The following is a 21,183-nucleotide window of genomic DNA, read 5'->3' on the forward strand; positions in this document are numbered from 1 at the left end:
TTTCTCATCCAGATAAATTTGAATTACAGAACTCACATCAAATACCTTTTGAGTGAATTATACTCTTTATGACTTATGGTAGAGCTCATGTGATGAGAAGGTTGCTGAGGGTAGAAACTGTGCCTCACTGAGTTTTGATTACCTTCAGGTCTTGGAAAAATAAATTGCAACCATAGGCACTCAGTGAAATAAGATGAATGGAATATGGCAATATTTACTGAAAGAGTGTCAGAATTCTATTTGATGTCGCAAAGAAACAGATCAAAAAGAAAGAAAGAAAGAAAGAAAGAAATAGAAGTAATTACATTCTGGAAGGTGTGAGGAAGAAGTTAGGTGATTCTCCTAATACTGGAAAGATTCCTGTTAGCGTGGGAAATAGTGGTAAGAAAGAGATGCTGGCACAGGGAGAAAACCAAAGTTTGAAAAGATGATGAAAGCCACGCAAGTCCCATCTTAACAGTAGCTATTGTCCTCGAGAAGAAAGCTTGCCAGGCCCCAGGCTCCTTCCAGGGAAAAATGCCACACCTATATTCACTGCTGAAAATACAGGCCCTCTGCAGTTTCTAAATCCTCTGCGACTTGCTATGTCAACTTACTCTTCCCCTAGGTCTAGTTTACTGGACCAGGAAGGGGACTCCGCCTACTGGCAGCTGATACATTGACTGGCCAGCAGCCTATGAGACAGCTTCACCCAAAAGGACATCTTAATAGGGATAATAAAGATTAACCAAATCAACCATATCTTCTCTTGTAGGAAATCTGCTTTTGAGACAAATATGGAGCGTAACTAGTTGATAGAAGTGGCAACTGGAATATATACCCAGAAAAAAGGAGGGACAGATATAACAGGGAATTCAGAAATAGAAATGACAGGATGTGGTGAATGACCAGATGTGTGATCTAAGAAGGAGCAGAAAGAACAAAGAAAATCATCAAGTTTTTACCCCGAGTGACTGGGCAAAAAGGTGGTGACGTGACTCAAAATGGCAAAATCATGAGGATGGGTAAGGAAAAGAACAAGGCCAGTTTAGGATGTACTGAATTTGATAAGTGAGCCAGCACTCCAAATGAAGATAATCAGCATCAGCTGGATGCCTCTGTGAATTCCGGGAGCGAGTTCAGGGCTGACAACACAGCAATGGGGTAACCCACATAGGGCTGAAGCTGATGCCACAAGAGTGGATACAATGCTTAAGAGAAAAGGGTGATAAAAAAAAAAATGGCTCTGTTTTGTGAAGAAAAAATGGGAAAAGGAGCCAGTAAAGAGGTAAAAATGTTGACAAAAAGTTGGCAGGGATTCTAGAAGTTTGTGATATCATGGCAACTGAGGCAGGAATAGCAGTGTGTGCTCCTCATTATAAAATGCTCAGGAAGCTAAAAAGGATGAGGCTTGAGGCAGGACCCCTGGGTTTCTGGGTGATTAAGAAGGCCACATTTACCGGGTCACAGAGCCATGTGCGTCAAGGAAGTGAAGGAGTATAGACAATTCTTTCAGGAGTTACGGTAGTGGAAGGAAGAATGCACAAGATGAAAAAGGCAGGAAGTAGGGTGAAGGGAAGGTGAACTTATTGTTCTCATTTATTTTTTAACAATAGGAGAGTGTTTAGCATTTTTGTAAAGGTATCTGATGAAAACAGCAGATGAAGGTCAGCGGTGCCGAGAAAACAGAGAAACTGAGCTATATAGTTGTAAAGTTCACACTGCCTCAGATTGTAATAAGGATCATACACTCACTCAATTAAATTCAGACTCCTAGGTCATTAACATTTAAGGTTCTTTGGCCCTTCTTAATTTGCATGAAGTGCTCCATTAGCTCAAGTCCTCTGTGGCCTCGATAAATATTAACAAATAATTGCAGATTGCCCCATTTCCTACTGTTTTAACCTAAGGTCTTTTAATTTCATTTCATTTACTTCATATAAAATCTTAAAAAATAGTGTAATAGCTCATAAAATTCCTAGAAATCAAAGATTTTTAAATTTCATTTCCCACTGCCTTCTCAAAGTGTTCAAGTTACAGAATGCTCAAACTTTTCCTCTTATTAGTTCTGATTTAAGTGTGGCTACCAGGTATATTATTTTTCTTTGTCTTTTCTTTCCTTTTTCTTACTTATAAGTGCTTCTATTTTCTCAAAATATTGGCCTATTAGCATCATAACTTACCTTGCATATTGAATTGCTTTGAAGGTATTTGTGAGGTCCCCACCAAATTGGAATGTCTGGGATGTCGCTTCAACCATCTCAGCTTTAGTTTTAAAAGTGTTCAGGTTAAACACAACTCTTGGATTATTGGCATATTGAATTAACCCCACCTTCAAGAAAGCAGAAGTTTATTAAAGGGTTGTCATTAAGTGATAAATCGTTTCTATTTAATGAATATAATAAAAATCAAAAGTGCATTTGGACTGATAGCTTAAGGGAACCATTTCCAACTTTGTTCTTAGGAATAGTTATTTTTCTTCCAATGCAGTGACTTCCTTTTTAGAAGTCACCCGTGTACAGGAACAGTACTTGTTGATAAGTAGGATGATATGCTATTGTGTGCAATTTGGTTTTCAAGAGCAATAACTGTAGATTTTAAAGCATGGTCCTATAATATTTTACTATAACTATTAATATAAAGTTTGTAACAGGAAGATTGAAATGATATAAATACATTTTCTAATTACCAATGGATATAAACATGTCAACAATTATAAGTAGTCATAGATGGAAGAGAACATCCATCATTGAGGATAATTAGATAATAACCAAAGAATTAGAGTTGAATACAAGAAAAACCAATGTTCTAATTAATGCAGTCAATTTGGATGTATTTATTTTGCTGGATTTCCTTTAATCACAGACTTCAGCATCCCTGGAGGAAAGTTGCTATATGTGCATGTGGGGCAGGAAGTTTCCGGTCTTCAGAGAAAATGTCATCAGAAAGAGTCTTATTTGAGAGAGCTGAGAGACTTGACAACTTCTGAATAAGATGTTTGGGCACATTCCCTAATCCTTTAGATCGAGAAGGTCAGACACTTCTGTCAATGTCCTTGTTCTCAGCACTGAAATCATCCTCTATGCCTAGGAGTTGGGGTTTCCAGAACAGGAAATGGCAATAAGAGGAAAGTGGTGAAAGGGCCTCTGAAATAAAGGTCAGCATGTAAGGAAGGTGGAAAAGGCAAGCCCTGGGTTTCTGAATTCAATAAAGTATTTTGCTAGAAAGGCATTAACTAGGCACCCAGAAGATGGCAAAAAATATGATATTGCTGGACTCCTTTCCTTAGGATAGGATGTAAGACTTGAGAAAAAGAAAAGGACTCTGAGGATTTTGAAGTCTAAGATGAGAGGAAGAGGGTAGTGACTCCCATGACACAGCTCCAGAACTTCTGTGTGAGAAAAGGAAAGGTTGAATCGAAGGTTTAAAGAAATGAGGTATATTAGGTCTGACAGAAAGGTCAAATTTAGATTGCAAGAAAAGAGACTGAGCAAAACCACCTCTGGAGATGCAGAAGATGCATTGGGTTAGGAAGACAAGAAGAGAAAGGCTAAGAATTCCATACGAGAGACTTGAATACAGTAAGTCATGTTATTGGGGGTAATCCATTTAGAGACAGCGAAAATAAGCAGATACATATGAAAACTTCTCTTATGAGGGGCCTTCACAGTGATGCTCTCCAGAAACCAGTGCTATATCTAGTCTTATTTGACTGAATTTTCTGGTAAAAGCTACAGTGAAACCTCCAAAGTTTCAGAGGGTGCTAACATCCTTTTGGTATTGAAAAGCAAAGTCAATGAGGAAAACACGTAACAATATTTTATGATACCTTACAGAAAAGCAGAAAATCAAATTTCAACACAGATATCTGCAAAGCATTTAGGGAAAAATGTTCCAACAATTTTTACGAGATGTTGGACACTGGAACATCAGATGCAACCCAGGAACATACACTGGTAACCCTGTGGACTGGTCCCTGTTGACATGCATTCGGGGTGCTGCTATAACCAGAATGACCTGTAAAATGGCAGATCAAGTAAGAAAGGAAAAAAAGCCCAAACTTTAAAAATAAATGCTATTCAGTTTTACAGAAGCATGAAGCTTCTGCTCCTGAGTTTTGCTTGCCTACTTCAAAAAGATAGAAAAACAAACTAAAACTCCTTAAAACATAGATAGTTATACAAAATTATTGAAAAGACTTGTCCTGTGTAAAAAAAGGAAGGTCGGACTAGAATATGATGAAAGGGTCTAAAATAATAAATGGCAGAATGGTGCTGTCTATGGACTTATACATAAAAATCTAAAAATTCAAGGATAATTCTTTTACCAGTAAGAAGTAAACAAAAGGAATTCATTATCAGTTCAAGTGTGAATAACAAAAAAATACATATTGGATATTAAAATGTATTGGTAAATTCATGAGTTAGAGGAGGGAAAAATAAACAACTCAAGAGGATTAAAATGCTATATGCCACATCCAGTGCCTGTGTCGGAAATAGAAATCTAAGCTCAAATACCAACCTGCATTGGGCAAAGGTATAGACAAAATAACTCACCGTAGTACAAGTTTCAACAAACTTTCAAAATCACCATTAAATGCATTTAATATGAGGATCCGACAAATGCAAAAATTAAGACCTCATATCCAACAATATTTTCTCAGAAAGCAAGCCATGGGTTAGTGTAGGTATTATTGACATCCATACCTGTGTTTTTGTGGGGCCTATATCGAGGCCTTGTACAAATTTCTCCAAAAAATTCTTTACTGCCTCCCAGGGATAAATACTGTTTGATTCATCACACACAACCACAACATCTATGAGGGAAGGGCAGGCTACACAGGAAAAGATGAAAGAAACAGATTTCCACAGGTGAGTCAAACTTCACACCCATATAAAAATGAGATTTACAGTAAAATAGACTTGAGGGGGTGACTGGCACTTGTTGATAAATTTTTCCCCTCCTTTTCTGTGAGGCACTGCTCAGACCTTCTGCACATTCGTCACTTACTCTGAGCTGCAGGTGAAAAGCTGGCCAAGAGCTGAAAATCGGGACTGACGTCAGAACAGACACCAGTTGTGTAATATTGGCTTCCGCACTGCTGTGCCCACAGGGGACCACATGTCTTCAAAGAAATGAGAACAATGACAAAACACATGGAAAAGGTTAGCCCTCTATCTCTCCATTTGTGAAACTCAGAAATCATTTCTGCTCTTTTACCAGATACTAGGAATTGCCAACTCTTGAAACTAAGTCAAAAATGGCTTTGAGTGAAAGTGCATGGGAGCAAAGAGAAGTGAGGGAGTAGGTGGCCGACGTGCTGTGCCCAATGGCAGGCCACTCAGGAGGGGCACTGAGACTGTCTGGGACAGCTTTCAGCGTAGGGAGAAGCCCATTAAGTCACCCACAAAGACAGAGGAAAGGGGTACTTTCCTTTCAGAGAACACCCAGGAGAAAAATGAGTGCACGGTTCATTTTTTGTCTCTCAGGTGCTTCATCTGTAAAATGAGGATAATCATACCTCCTATCTTTTAAGGTAGTTGTGAAGGTAAAATGGGTCTATGAAACACTTAGAACAGTGCCAGGTAAATAGCAAGTAGCATATAATTGTCAGCCAGCGTCATTATCGTTGTCATTCTTGAACATAGGTCTCTTCCTGTCCCTTCTATTTATACTATTCAGCAGAAACCATAAACCCACGTTGCCAAGGGCCAGGCAGGAAACCAAGAAGAGTGCTTGGGGCCAGGTATAGACAGCAAGGTGCATGAAGAACCCACACCTTATACAGGAGCAGGCCACTATGGCTCCTGCCCATTGATTGGTGTGAAACAGGCCAGGCCCTGTGTTACCAGATCTCACAAATATTCAAGGAGAGTCAGAGAGGGCAAATTTTGTGTGAAAATTCAGCTAAAAAAAAAAAAACCACTCTGTGAGCTAAACAAACACAATAAGGTTCATGAACTGCCAGTTTTTAATTTTGTTATAAAGTATTTCTTTGAGGACTTCAGAATTCCTATTTTCACTCCCTAAGACCTTCAGTCATCAAGGATGGCACTTGTCTCCTTGCCCACATCACATGTGCTCCAATTCTTAATATCTCCATTAACCAGACCCCAAGTCTCCGCTTTTCAGCAGCCCTTGAATGTCAAGAACTCCTGATTCACTTACATGGGAAATATTAGATTAAATAGTATTAAAATCACCAGATGTAAAAGGAAAAAATTGGCAAAGAGAAGTCTAGTCAAGATCTTAAAAAACATCTACCAAGTTTAACACAATATAAAGCTGTGGATCAATTGTTAAAACTGAGCACAAAAGTGTGGACTTGCAAAAAAGCCATTGGAAGAATAAAAGGGTATTTTATTTGACCCAGTTTAATTGTTGGTAGCTCAGAGGAGAAGCAGCTGTAGTCATATTTCACGCTCAACGAACAAGGCATAGTTTTTCCCCCTATAAAACTGGTTCATTTTTAGGGGAAAATTGGTAGTTCACCAAATAACAGACACCAATTATTGATTCCTATATCCCCATCCCCAAGTTGGTTTTTTTTTTATCACCTTGAAGAATAATAACTCACAAAGTATTCAAAAAAGATTTTTTTGCTTTAAAAGCAGTGGAAAACAGCATTAAGAACTTGAAATTAGAATATGCCAATTGTTAATGCCAGAACTACATTCCTGCTTTAAGCCCAGAACTTAAAAAGTTTCAAAAAAATGTGATGATTGTCAGTCTTTTCCACATAATTCTTAAGAGTATCTTAAGATGTTGACCTTTTAGGTATGTAAAGGAAACTTTCGCTTTTTTCTTTCTTCTTTCTTTTTCTTTTCTCTCCCCTCCTCCCTCCCTCTCTGCTTGCTACATTGATTGCTAAATTAACCTCTCAAATTCTCTTGGAAATTTGTTTCACTTTACCTGAAGTTACTGATTAAAACTTTTGAAGCACATTCTGTAATCTCTATATCTCAATATGTTCCTCTTTCTAAATCTATTCAACCTTACAAACAAAAAAAGGTGAAAGCAACCCTATAATAAAGACTTTGGAATATCATAAACCATGAAGATTCATTGCAATATTCATTTATGCACTGATGGAGCACCTATTATAAGCAATAGTTGATTTACTTAGTGGTACCAAAGTCTGTCTGAATACTAATATCTATTAGTGAAAGTAGAATGACATTGTTCAAAACTGATTACATTTTTAGAATAATGCAGTTATACACAGGAGCTTTTAAGTTAGCACGCCAAGAGTATAGATAGCTAATGGAAAGTTCAATTACACTCTCTAAGACGATGGTAGCAGGGCAATACAACTAGCACACACCTACAAGAGCTGGTGGAAATGTTGAATAAGATTGGGTGTTTATTTGCCTTTAATATTTTTTTGGTGTGTGATGGTTTTCATTTTTCATATAGTCAAATCTTTTCAAAAATTTCCTATCTTATTTTTTAGATAGTCGAATCTTTTCAACAATTTCCTATATTATTTTTTCTGTTAGTTCTAAGCTCAGAAATTCTTCCCCATTTCAGAAAATTTCCACTTTCTTCAAGTTTTTTACATTAACTCTTTAATCCACTTGAAAGTTCACTTGGATACGTAAGTTATTAACTAATTAATTGTCCTTGGATCACTTGTTATATAAGGCATTCTATTTCACTGATCTGCGATGTCTTTCACAGCATTCTAGAAACTAAATGAGAATAAATGCTAACATGAAATAAGAGATTGAGCCACACCTTAAATAATATAAGATTAGCCAATGGCTATAGGAAATGATTAAAAACAAAGACATATTTTAGCTTTGAAACTTACTTTCTGAATTAGCAATAACTCTGTTGAATGTTCCTACAGCAAGTAAAAATGAGACCTGGAATCTGGCTGTTATCAACAAATACTAAGCACACTTTCCAAGGGCAAAGAATTGGTGTTCCCTTTGCTCCCCTTTCTCAAATCATTCTGTGGCCATGGTTTTGCTGACTATCTTAAGAAGTCCACACACCATCAGATTGTTAGTTCACACTGGATATCCACACAGCATGATTTATCCAAAAGCATGCTCTAATATTTAAGCCTCAAGATTAGATTTGATAGGAGGGATGGTGAGAAGATACTGACTTCACACTTGCTTGAGGGGAATGAGGATTTGAAAAGTCAATACTCACAAGAAATCCTCCGGTTCCCACATTCCTTGTGAGCGTCAAGCCAAGGCTCATGTTGGTTTTCATCTCGGTAACATTGGGAATGCTTGTGGAAGCTTTCAAAGGGAAAAAGATTTTAAAAAGTGACTAAATCTTCACCGTTTATTTAAAGTTGTTAAACACATACACACATACTCATGTTTATGTGTAGCGTTGAAGTTAATGTTTTGCGTCCAGGTGCTCGCGTTATGTAATCAGGTGTAGGGAAATGAAATGCCTTCAGTGATGGGGCAGCTCACCTAAATGCTTGAGGATGCAGAACGTAAGATATTAGGGGGTGGGGTCTGGAAAGGGCACAAATTATACACATTTAAATGTAAATTTTTTAAAAATCAAAGTCCTGGCCAAACACAGCATATCCGAGGACAGCATTTGGTCACAAGTTTGCATCCCTGCTCTTTCCAAGGTCATGATGGCTCTATCTAACGTTTTATTCTGAATTAGTAAAATTGTCCTTAAAGTGTTATCAAAGAATGCCATATAGTAGAATCTGGCTCAACATAATAGTAGGTAAATTTTAAAAGGAAATCATGAGACTAGCCATGTAAAATAATAAATAAATCTCTCCAACCTCCTCTCTCCCACTGAACTAGGGCATCATCCACTGTATCCATTCTTGAGTTATTGGACATTGGAATTCTCTTCAATAATATCATTATTTACTCTTGTTCTCTAATCTCTGCCAAGCCAATATTGCCACTTTCATTTATCCCTCATTTCCCAGGGTGACCATTTTAAAACTTTACCCCTCTTTTCAAGTCTCCAAACTCAACCTGGGTCCCATCAAACTCTGTGGATAACCTGTCTACTCCAGAAAACGACAATCACCCTTGAAGGTAATCTCAGCTTCTCTTATCTCTGGAGTAGACAGGTTATTCACAGGGATTGATCGGACCCAGTAATTTAAGTAATTCTTAAAATTACTTGTTCTCTTTCCTTTGTGTCTTAGAGAAAGGAGCATTCTTTCTAAGACTCATTTTCCCAGGTACCAGTGACATTAATTCCATCCAGTTAACTCTATTTTTGACTGATAGTCACTCCCTTATCACCTCCTTCCACTCTCCCTACAAATAAGATCATCTTTTTTTTATTAGAAAAATCTTCTATTAACCATGTTACTCCATCAAACTATTTTCCCAGTTCTCCTTCACTACCCAACTTCTGGAAATAGAGGTCTCCTTTCCCCCCTCGTGCTTGGTCACTACTCACCAGCTCCTAAATTCTCTGTAATCTATTTTCTCCCCTCAACACTGCTGGATTTACCCTTTAGGCAAGAAAGTTACACAATATGATTTCCCGAGTCAGAAATGAAATAATAGAATTTCCATATGTATGTTTTTTATTCTTTTAAGTTTATTTTTATTTATAAAGATAATATGTCAGTACAAGTACATTATTTTTAAAAAATAAAATATATACATTAGAGGTGAGTGTTTAAAAGTTAGAGGTGATGTGATATATTAGGGGTGATATAATAAAGCTTTTGAGGTACATAATAAAACTTTGGAGCACTCACTTCTAATGCATATATTCTTAGAAATTTTATATATGTATAATATATATTTACATATGTATGTATAATATACATACGGTGAGTGTGGTGAGTGTTCAGAATGTTTAGAAAACACCAATCTAGATCACCCAGAACCTCCTCAAATAAGCAGATGATCTTTACTCAGTCCTCATATCCTTCGACCTCCATAGCATTTGACATCCTGACTCCTTCCACCTCACTGAAAATATGCTTACTGAGCTGCTACTACGTGCCAGAAATTATGCTAGAAGTTAGGTTTGCAGGGATGTGTAAGAAACACTCCTGCCATGTTTCTAAGTCTTAATCATGGTTTTTGAATCTCTTTCTTTCCTTGATTTCCATAACATTGTATTTTCCTAATTCATGCCTTAATTCTTCAGAACTCTACGACTCCTCAGTGCTGGTTGTTTTGAATAACGACAATGATCAAATTGAGCAACTTTCTACTTGCGTCAGGAAGGCGTGAAAACACGATTTGTTTAGCTTTCCAGTCTTGGACTTTTAGTAACTTTTTGCATTAACAGAAAGCATCTGAGATGTGGATAATTAAAACAGCAATACCAAACAATTACAAATAATTAAAAATTGTGAATATTTTTCATTAGAATAAAATAATTTAGACATGAACAGAAACACACAGTATTTCTGAGCACCTCCAGGATCAGCTCTCGTAGTGACATTTCTATACTTAACGGTTTGTTTTGAGGAGGGAGAAAGGTATGCATAGCTTCAGATTTCTGTAAGTAATCAGCAAAGTAATCCTAAATGTAGGTGGAAACTGGTCCACAGTCTAGGGGCAGATGGTCCAGGAGGCAGTACCTTTCCTACGCATCTTATTAAATCAGGTCTTCAAACTGTGTTGGAAATTTGGATACAATTGGCCCCACATGATTAAAGAGACGAAGACAAAATAAAACAAGCTGTCTGTATTTCTTTAAGACAGAACGATGATTGGTTTTGTTGTTGTTTTTCATCCAGGTATATAACAATTGAGATTTTTGTCATTTGTAAAAAACCTCATTGCTAATTACCACTTACTTTGCAAATTCAGTTTTTCACACGTAGCAGTGGATAGATCAACAGGACACTTATAGACATCTCCCATTCGGTTCTCAGGAAAGCCGCTCCAAGGTGAACCAACCAGTAACCTAGAAATAGGAAGTTTTTTTGTTAGACATAAAATGTTAGCTATAGTTTCTTAAAGATAAGACTGACCACAAAACCATGAAGAAAAAACATTTAATTTCAATTTTTAATAAGCAAGGGGCTGACCCCATGGCTGAGTGCTCAAGTTTATGCACTCTGCTTCAGAAGCTGAGGGTTCACTGGTTCGGCTCCTGGGCACAGACCTACGCACTGCTCATCGAGCCATGCTGTGGCAGCATCCCACACAGAAGAACTAGAATGACCTACAACTACAATATGCAACTATGCACTGGGGTTTTGGGGAGGAAAAAAAAAAGAGGAAGATTCACAACAGATGTTGGCTCAGGGCCAATCTTCCTCACCATCCACCCCCCCCCCCAAAAAAAAGGTGAATATAGTTAGGGAAACCGAATCGAATAGTTACAGATTAAACAATAAATAAATAAATAAATAAATAAGTGAACAGTTCATATGTGTTCAGCTAGAATTCGATCTTTTTCCTTTCCTCTTAGTGGATCAAGAATCCTTGAAGAATGTCTGCAATACAGCTGTCTTGCCACAACACCCTGGGAGGTCTCCCTGAAGCAGTCCTGTCCAACAGAAATGTAATGCAAGCCACAATCTGAGTAATAAAAGGCAAGCCACAAATGTGAGTAATATAATGTGAGCCACAAATAAAAGTACAATTACAGATGTAATTTTAAATTTTCTATTAGCCACATTAATAAAATAAAAAGCAACAGGTGAAATTAACTTAAATGACATTTTATTTAACTCAATATATCCAAATTAGCATGCAATCAATATAAAAATTATTAATGAGCTATCTACATTTTTTTCCATTTAAGTCATTGAAATTCAGTGTGCATTTTATACTTAGAGCACATATCAATAAAGACAAGCAACATTTCAAGTGCTCCGTAGCTGCATGTGGCTAGTGGCTACCATACTGGTTAGGATAGCTCTAAAAAATGAAACAATATTAAAACCAAAAGCAAAAACTAACATTTGTTGAGTGCTTTATGTGCCCTAAGCATTTTCATATGTTAACTTACTTAGGGAATGGATGAGTTATCTAAGCGGCTTTGTATTTACTGTCTATATAAGGGATCCTTAGCAAATATACTAATGGGGCTCTCCTTAAGCGTCACATGTTTATAGCCAGAATATAGGATGTAGAGGTCAGAGAGTGGTGCTCACATCCTCCCTTTGGTTAGTTTCAGCTCCTACAGAGCTTCTCCAGCTGGAGACTATGTGTTTTCCCGTAGAACTACTCCCCCGACATTTCTGGTCAGAGAAGAACGGATAGAAAGAGTCCATGGAACAGTCTGATCTTTAGAAACTACAGCAAGTTAAGTATTCAGCAACACCCAGTTACTAAGAAAGAATATTTAATTCAATGTTTTTTCCTTGTCAAAGTTGGGAAGGATTAGATTATCTGTCTATGAAACTTAAATTCTTTCATGAGCCTTCTGTATAAACATTTTATCATTATCGATTAAACAGCATGTGCCCCCTGCTAAGCCCTACAGTGGAAAAAAAAGACTAAGGCACACTCCAGTCTCCTAAATCTAGTGAAACTGTTTAAAATACAAGACAAGTAAAATATTAATAATACAAATGAACAAAAAGATATGAATAAGTTCTCCTTTAGAACAAACATTAAAATGGTCAAAGGAAGTGAAAATGGACATTGAAGGATGAAGGTGGTAGTCAGCATTCTCAGCAGAGGGAACAGCATGAACAATCATGGAAAAAGGAAAATACGGCTTATTTTGAAAGACAGTTAATGGTTCTGTAATAAGTTTCTCCCCTTATTCATCTTATACTATTATTCTCAAACTAATATTTTATAGAACATTCTAGAATACTTAAATTCAGTTAACTCTGATTAAGGGTAGATTTGAAAGATTTCTGTCTTCTTATGAGCAGATAATTTAGCATCATCTACCTGTTAAAATATTGCCTATAGATAGTATTACAATAATATCAGGCATACAGGTTAAGGTTTTGAAAAAGATAGAAATCTAAGTGTTGGATATTAGTAAGTCCCAATATTCATTTTAATGGAGGGAGAGAATCAGTGGCAGGATCTGCAATGCATGTTTGATCATATCTGATGCTCTTCACGTTCATGACAACTCAGAGGAAATTAGGAAACGTATCAAGCCTCTGGACTGTGAAAACTGTCCTCCAGCTGCTGGATTTTCTCTGTCTGTACAAGTCCTTCATTCCAAAGTGGTACTACATTACCTTGGATTTTGGTGTGCAGGACACATCTTATAGTATAAACAAATATAGAGAGAAATAATCTGCTCTTGCTTACTTTCCAACCCTGTTTCTTTCCACTCAACTTCCTAAAACTCTCTATTTCAGTCATAAATTGAACTCAGCTCTCCCACCAGATCAGAGTGTCTCTTGCTTCTAAACCTTCACACATGCTATTCCCTGCCTGGCAAAGTTCTACTCATTAGTTAGACTCCCATTAGACCCATTTCCTCCAGGAAGTCCCCTGGCTCTTCCGAATCTGGGCAAGGTGGCTCTCCTGAGGACTTCCATAGCCTCTGACCTTTCTCTAGCCCAGTTTTTGTCATGTTACTCTGCAACCATGTGCCTACTGGCTAAATCTCCCACTACGTAGGAAATGTCCACGAGGGCTACGAGGTGAATGAATGTTTTTGAATGAATGGATGAAATCGAACATGTTGAATGAATGAATGAAAAAAACGAATGGATAATTCTGCAGTATTATTTAAAAGAACTCTCTTGATTGAGGAGAAGTTAAGTAGAAAATTTTTATTTCTGTCCTTATTGAAGAGCATTTTCTTTTGTCCAAGTTAAAGACAAAAAAAGAGGTGAAAAAACTCAACAAAATTGAAAAGAAAGTATTACTTTCTTTTCAGTGTCACTGTTCTTGATTCCGTCTCCACATAGCTACTCTGCATCAAACTTGTGTTTTTTTAAGCAAAAGCTGACTATGGAATCTGCAGGGAACAAAATAGCACCTTATAGCAAGACACTATAATAAGAAGTGTGGCTCCGCCCCTTGGCATGCTGGGAATTGATATTAATTACAGCAAACCTTACAACAGCTGGTACTGTGAGTGAGGCTTTCCCAACATTATCTAATGAGCAAAACAAGTCTGAGATTATTTATCTCTATTTTACAGATGGAACCACCAAGATACAAGAGATGAGCTACTTCCTCATGTTCACATGCATAGTGAGAGGCAAGTGTAATTGATTCGGAAGCCTGGGCTCTTAATTCTTAAGACTATTCTTCCTCCTCTCCATTGAAATAGGGCCCAGATTGGGAAAACTATCTTTTTATTTTTTTTTTTTTAAGATTGGCACCTGAGCTAACAACCGTTGCTAATCTTTTTTTTTTTCTGCTTTTTTCTCCCCATATCCCCCCAGTATATAGCTGTATATTCTAGTTGTGGGTCCCTCTAGGTGTGGCATGTGGGACGCCACCTCACCGTGGCCTGATGAGCAGTGCCATGTCCGCGCCCAGGATCCGAACCAGGGAAATCCTGGGCCGCCGCAGCGGATCACGAGAACTTAACCACTTGGCCACGGGGCTGGTCTCTGGGAAAACTATCTTAACAGGTGGCTTGGGTTGCAGAACCATCAAGGAGTAGAAACTGGAAACTGAGGGCCAGGCCACACCTACCATGATGGGGGTGTGTAGCCTCTGTGGTTTATAAGGAGGCTGCAAACCAGAAGCACACCAGCCAAGGTCAGACTGTAAGAACAGATCCACACTGTGGGGCCCAGGCTGTACTGTTTACAATGCAGAGGAGAGAGAACAGGGTATGTTCAGATAGTACCAAATGTGGTAATTTAGGGGACTTTTGTTGTGCACATTTCCCAGCCATCCTCACCACAGCCCAAGAGAAACACACTGAGGAACAAAAGTTAAGTGTTTCTCATCTAAAATTTAACCATTTTTTTTCTCAGAGCCTCCAGTGGTAAAGCTGCACCACCAGCTACCCGTTTTCTCAATGAAAACAGTAGGTCAAAAGGCTACTTCCTGTTTCCTGTCGACTAAGCATTGCCTGAACATTCTCCCCGTCACCTCTTGCCACCTCTTTAAAGATTTCAGGATTTGATAACCTCACAGCTCAGGAGGACTTACGACATCTCCGCTACCACTGAGAGAGTTATGGCCCTCCTCCGTTAATCAGACAGGAAGAAGAGAAAGCAAGCATCTGCACAGTCGTGTCCCACTTAAGAGGGATGTGAAAGAACCTGAAATTCTCTCCAAGAATACATATAAACCCTGGGAGTATTATGCCGTATTAAACTCTTAACACAAAACAGTAGAAAACAGTGGGAAGCCAGACCTTTGTGGTGACTGTTAAGGAGCAATAAAGGTGTCCTTATCATATATGACTCATTCTTGAAACATCTCGAACCACATTAGTAAACCCACAGGTCGTCCTAGTCACTACAGAGAGTGTTTTAAAAGCCACCGCCCACCTCATTTCTTGGCAACGTCTCCAGTAGACTCTCCTCCTCACTTGTACCTCACGGCCTGGGTGAACTCCTGGTTCCTGACAGCTCATCCCCATAAGGAAGGGCTATGACATCACCGGTGGCTACTCCGAGGGGATTGTGAAATTCTTAAATTAATCAGACAGGAAGATGAGGAAGGCTGATATATTTATCCATAAAATTTTACGTAATCAGCTGGGGCAGGAAGAAACCTGCCAGGAGAGGATGCTACAAAGGTGGGGAACACGCTAAGTTAGTGGGTGAACCTGCTGAAGGAGGGCACAGCCTCTCGCAAGGAATGGATTGAACTTAACCGCAACCAGACAAAAGAGCTGCCTGACAGTCGTGTGTGCTGATTCTCAAAACAAAACAAAATCCCAAGATATAAACTTCTCTTTTCCTACAGTGAAACTGGGAATTCTTCCAAGACTACTTAAAATAACACTTACTGTTCAATTATGTTGTGGGAAAATAGTGATTATGTAGAGTTCCAAAACATAGCCAATTTGCCCACCTCCAGCGGAATTCAAAATACTTTGTTTAGTTAGGAAACAGTATTTATGGCGGTATAGGGAGTTTTAACCCACAATCCAGGGGCTGTTATAAATATCTTCCTTTGGTCTGTGAGTCTCAACTCTCCAAGCGTTCCTTCAATGCTAGAGATTTTTCTAGACATTATTGACAGAGGTGTACTTAAAACACTAAGGCAAAAGCTGTTTATTTGATTCAACAAAAGTTTACTGAGATATTGAGATCCTATGGGGCTGATATGTTGCACAACTCCAAAGGGGACCATTCCCATATGAATGGTGTGCCCTGGCCTTGTGCTGTATACAACCTGTGAGGCTGTATGTGGTGGCCAGACTGACTATGTGCCAGACTCGATTCTAGGCACTGGGGATACATTAATGAATAAGTCAGTCAAAAAGTTCTGGGCTCGTGGAGCTTATATTCTGGTGGGAAAAGATAGACAATAAATTTAATAAGTAAAACATATGGTGATGATAAGCAGTACTTCGTGGGAAAAATAAGTAGGATAGAGTTAGGAGTGTGGGGTGAAGGGTATTACAATCTTTATTAGAATGGACAGGGAGGGCCCCGCCCAGTGGCACATTGGTTGAGTGTGCACACTCCACATTGGCCACCGGGGGTTTGCCAGTTCGGATCCTGGGTGCGGACACGGCATCGCTTGGCGAGCTACGCTGTGGTAGGCGTCCCACATAAAAAGTAGAGGAAGACGGGCACAGATGTTAGCTCAGGGCCAGTCTTCCTCAGCAAAAAGAGGAGGATTGGCAGATGTTAGCTCAGGGCTAATCTTCCTCAAAAATAAATAAATAAATAAATAATGGTCAGGGAAGCCCTCAGGGAGAAGGTGACATTTGAGCAAGGACTCAAAGGAGGTGAAGGAGTAAACCATAGGACTCTGGTGGAAAAGCAGTCTAGGGTGTGGGAACAGCAAGTGCACGTGGTCTGTGGCTGGACCAGAGCGCACGAGGGGGAAGGGGTAGGAGGTGATTGTCAGATTGGTAATGGGGCCAGATCACAAAGGGACTTGCATGAAATTGTGAGAACTTGGCTTTCCTCTGAGTGAAATGAGAAAGCCATTGGAGGGTTTTCAGCAGAGTAGTGATGTGATTTGACATATTTTAGAAGGATTTTGAAGGCTGCTCTGTTGAAAATGATTGCATCAGGTGAGGCAAAGCTGAAGGTGAAACATTTAGGAGGTGTTGCAACAGTCCAGGCCCAGGGGTGACAGAGGGCTCCAACAGCGCCGGTGGAGGGAAGGTGGTGGGAAACGGCCTCATTTTAGATATATTTTGAAGGTAGGGCCAGCAGGATTTCTTGAGAAGTTAGTTTTTGAATACAAAACACAAAAGAATAGTCAAGGATGTCTAAGGTTTTTCGCTGAGAAACTAAAAGGATCCGAGTGGACGTGATTGGATAAGGGAGAAATTAGCAGTAGAGCGAGATGTTGAGAGAAGGACCTTGGGAGTTCAGCAGGGGTACTTTCAGTCTCAGATGCCTATCAGACACCCAAGGGGATATTTTACTTGAAATTAGAAGCTATTGTATATAACACCCACATTTATGTGAGAAATTTATATAAACACCCACAGTATATAAATGTAAATATTGTTCCTTATATTGTTTAGTTCCAACCATTGACAACCAAGGGGTTCGGTGAGTTCTATACGGCTACCTGCTTCTTGCTTGTAATGTAAGAGGAGCATATGATGGAAAGAATTCACCCATGAAGACGGTGGGTCTCTAGGAAGGAGGAAGACAGGTAAAGAGAATTCACACTTAGCTCTTGGTTGAGAAATACTGCTATTATAAAGTTAATAGTTAAGCTCTTTGGCATCTATTCAAAGGCAGTTTTAGTGTCTAAGCCTCATTATGCTGCCTCAGCCTCCTTTGGCTGCCAGATCACTTCCTCAAACAGTGGGATGGCTAAACCCACAAGGTCTCTCGGTCCCCTGAAGCGGAGTCCACCAACCAAATTATTTGTAAAACATCTTAAGCCTCCGTCTTATAAAAACCCTGGAAATTAGCTTTCGCACAGGAAGCAAATGAATCAATAAAGACTGATTCTGCGACGATGACTCATCCAACAAAAGCCTCGTGATGACATAAATTCCACATTCTCGGGCCCTGGCGGGGAACGCAGGCGTGATTTTAAGACCGCCGTATTTTTATAAATCGAAACCTATGAGATAGTTCTTTTCAACTAGGTGATTGGCAGATGGTTGTTTTATCAATGATAAGAACTGGAAAAGCAACAACATTTGTAAACTGCTTTACAGTTTATAAAGCACTTTTTATGTGCATCATCTCCTTCGATCCTTGTAGACAGCCTGTGAGGTCAAGTGTCATAACTATTCCTCTTTTCCTATAAAGGAACCGAGTCTGAGTGTCTAACTGGCCACAAAGCCTAGATCTGCACTGATGTCTTTCCATTCCAAATCCCCAATCTTTTCCATCATAAATTTACTTAGAACTCATCTGGAGGAGAAGTCCTCATTGTTTTCTCATTTTGTGGGTCATAAACAAATTAACAAATAGGTTCCACCTGTGCTACTTGGCATTCCCCAAATCCCACTTCCGAGGGGGTTAGACAGATTGAGAAGTTTCAGACAGCCGGCCACCAGAAGAGGGGTGTGTCTGTATTACATATATATAACGTCTAAGGGAAAGACTCACAGTTTATTAAGGGAATTCATAGTAATACCACCTTTGTAAACGAACTTTACTCCAGAAACAGACGTTCAGGTGTTAATGCAAAGAAAGCTTAAAATGATAAGACTAGCTGCTGAGGCATGGAGGGTTTTCACAGATCACTGAAGGTCTCCAGACACTCTGGAGCAGCAGACCTATCCCACATGCAAGTCACAAAAGATGGGTGTTTATGTGTGTTTGTGTGTTTGCAGGTATACACAAATTTGTGTCCAGAGTTGGGGAAGAGAGAATTAAGTCAGGGCGAGGGATATTTGAAGTGCCCTTTCTACTACAGATTTTTATTTATGATAATTAATGTAAGCCACTCAAAATATTTAGCCATAAATATTATTTTAACTTAGTGGAAAAAAATTAACAACTCTGCTGTGACAAATGTAGGTGAGTGAACACTGGGGTGGTCCATGGGGTCCTAAAGGTGTTTGGTTCCCTGTTTATCCCGCCTCTACTGCTAACCAAGGGAAAGTCACTGTTGGCAGATGACATGCCACTTTCACACCTCTATTAGTCAGGCTGAGCAGTGGTTTAATTAGATGGGACTAGCATAATAATTATTTACAAAAATATTAGCAACAAGTTTTTCAAACTTAAAAGTGCAAGACTGTTATAATCAGACTTCTAATGCCCTCACAGAATCAAAAATTGGACTAAGTTATAAGTTAGTGAAAATTAACTAAAATGTAATGAAAGAATACAAAGGAATATATGTGCCATGGATTTAAAATCAAAGCAAACCCTGTGAATAAACGAAGTGAGCATGTTAAATGGCACTGCCAGGAAAACCTAACGGCCAGAGAATTTTATCTTTGGAAAGAAACATAAAGGATGATATTGGCTAATCTTTAAAGGCCATAATGAAAGACAAAGACGTAGTTATTTTGGAAAAGGGATCAGAATAGCATTCTTGGCCAAGAAGAAGAAATGGGCAGAAACTAATCCAGTGTGCATGGAAGCTAATCCACGACAGATGAGAAATGGTTAAGGAGCAGGCAGCGGAGAGAAGTCGGGAGGAACCAGTTATGAAGAATCCTGGTTTTCTTCCTATATACTCATGAAAGTATGTCACATATGCACAATGATTGAGTTTTTGAAGTGCTTTATTTTTATTCTGTCACAAGGTACTCAAAACATACTGGTGTGGTAGGGATGGCACTCTCTTTGTGCTCCAGAGAGGTTGTGTGACTTTCCCAAAGTCACTCAGCTAGTGGTGGGGGAGCTGAGGGTTAAACAAACCCTTGTGCTCTGGCTCTTGACTTATATGACAAGTCCTTGTCCATGAGACAATGAAAAGACAGATGCTAACTGTCATCCCTGCCCAGGCAAGACTTTTCTGTGACACAACTTTTAGTTCAAGATACTGAATGAAGTTTATCTTACTTTATAAAGTTTACATACATGAAAATTATATTTAAATGTTATTTATAAACATACATAAATATATATACATATATAAATTACATATATAAATTACATTCTGCTACTCTCCTCCTTGGATACTTACAAAAATACATCTATTTGGAACATCTCATCTCTGTTTTGCGTTAATCTACCCTATGCTTATTGCCTATTAGCTCTGTAATCTTGGCAAACTACTTAACCTGTCTAAGTCTCAGTCTCCCCATTTGTAAAAGGGAGAACAATTTTACAAAACTCTTAGAGTCATTACGAGTACTAAGCGTTTGACAAAGAAAGAGAGTTCAGTAAAACTAGGTATTGTTATTATCAATGTACTATATGACATAATCTTTGATGTTTGTTATAGAATGGAATGTTTCTTCTTTATTCTTTATTTAAAATTCCCTTACAGACATATCTGTGTAAGACAATCTGTTATATTTATAACACACATAGGGCTTTATTAAAATTTTTCTTAATTAAATAGTTAAAACTATAATATAAGCTCATATATAGATGGAATTTTTTGTGGGCCATAACACACGTTCATTTTAATCCTCCTATTTTCTTAAGGTACAAGCCCGCACTAGTTCTCATTGGAACAAGAAAATACATTTCTACCACTGGAAATACCCTCAATTCCCACACAGTCCTCGTCACACAAGTGATTGCAGTGTTCTAAGGTTTTTGAGTCATATAATGAGCTCAGATTGTGCTTGGGAAAGGCCTTCAGATCAGACAAACAGTGTACATCCCCACGAGCTTCCAGGAAGCGATTTTAAATATATCTCAATCCTTTGTATAATTGTTTGTGATAAACATTGCCTCATCTACATTTGAACATCCTGTGTGTAAAATGACGGCTCCTAAGCGAGATGACCCTCTGCCTACACTGCAGGGAGAACAGACCACAACTTTACTTACAGACAGAGGGGCGCGCTGGTGCTCTGCGTGGGAGGGAATCTTGCTTCTAAAATTATCCAGCTCATCTGAGACTGTTAAAAAGGTTCAAGAATTCTCAAAGCCATATCACCACTATTTCTAGGGTCGAAGTCCACAGTGTAATAAAAGTCTAATAAATAAAACTAGCAAAAGAGTCAAGATTATTTTGTTAAAATCTTATAGATCCCAATGTAAAATATGCCCACAAATTCTTAGAAACATGGGACATATGGAATAGCTAAGGTTGTACTTTAAAA

At 38.6% G+C, this 21,183-nt stretch overlaps 1 protein-coding gene across 2 annotated transcripts in view; it reads right to left on the minus strand.

Moving 5' to 3' along the window:
- Nucleotides 1-21,183, minus strand: part of ITGA2 (integrin subunit alpha 2) — a 93,942-nt gene that overhangs the window by 44,106 nt on the left and 28,653 nt on the right. For both annotated transcript variants that reach the window (XM_070586887.1, XM_008530881.2), the window contains 5 exons: nucleotides 10,751-10,860; nucleotides 8,143-8,234; nucleotides 4,990-5,104; nucleotides 4,686-4,813; nucleotides 2,163-2,311 (listed from right to left, as the gene is read on the minus strand). In XM_070586887.1, the coding sequence (XP_070442988.1) occupies nucleotides 2,163-2,311; nucleotides 4,686-4,813; nucleotides 4,990-5,104; nucleotides 8,143-8,234; nucleotides 10,751-10,860 (594 nt within the window). The remainder of the gene's footprint in view (nucleotides 1-2,162; nucleotides 2,312-4,685; nucleotides 4,814-4,989; nucleotides 5,105-8,142; nucleotides 8,235-10,750; nucleotides 10,861-21,183) is intronic.

Source organism: Equus przewalskii, chromosome 20 (genome assembly GCF_037783145.1).
Source record: "Equus przewalskii isolate Varuska chromosome 20, EquPr2, whole genome shotgun sequence".
Classification (NCBI taxonomy): Eukaryota; Metazoa; Chordata; class Mammalia; order Perissodactyla; family Equidae; genus Equus; species Equus przewalskii.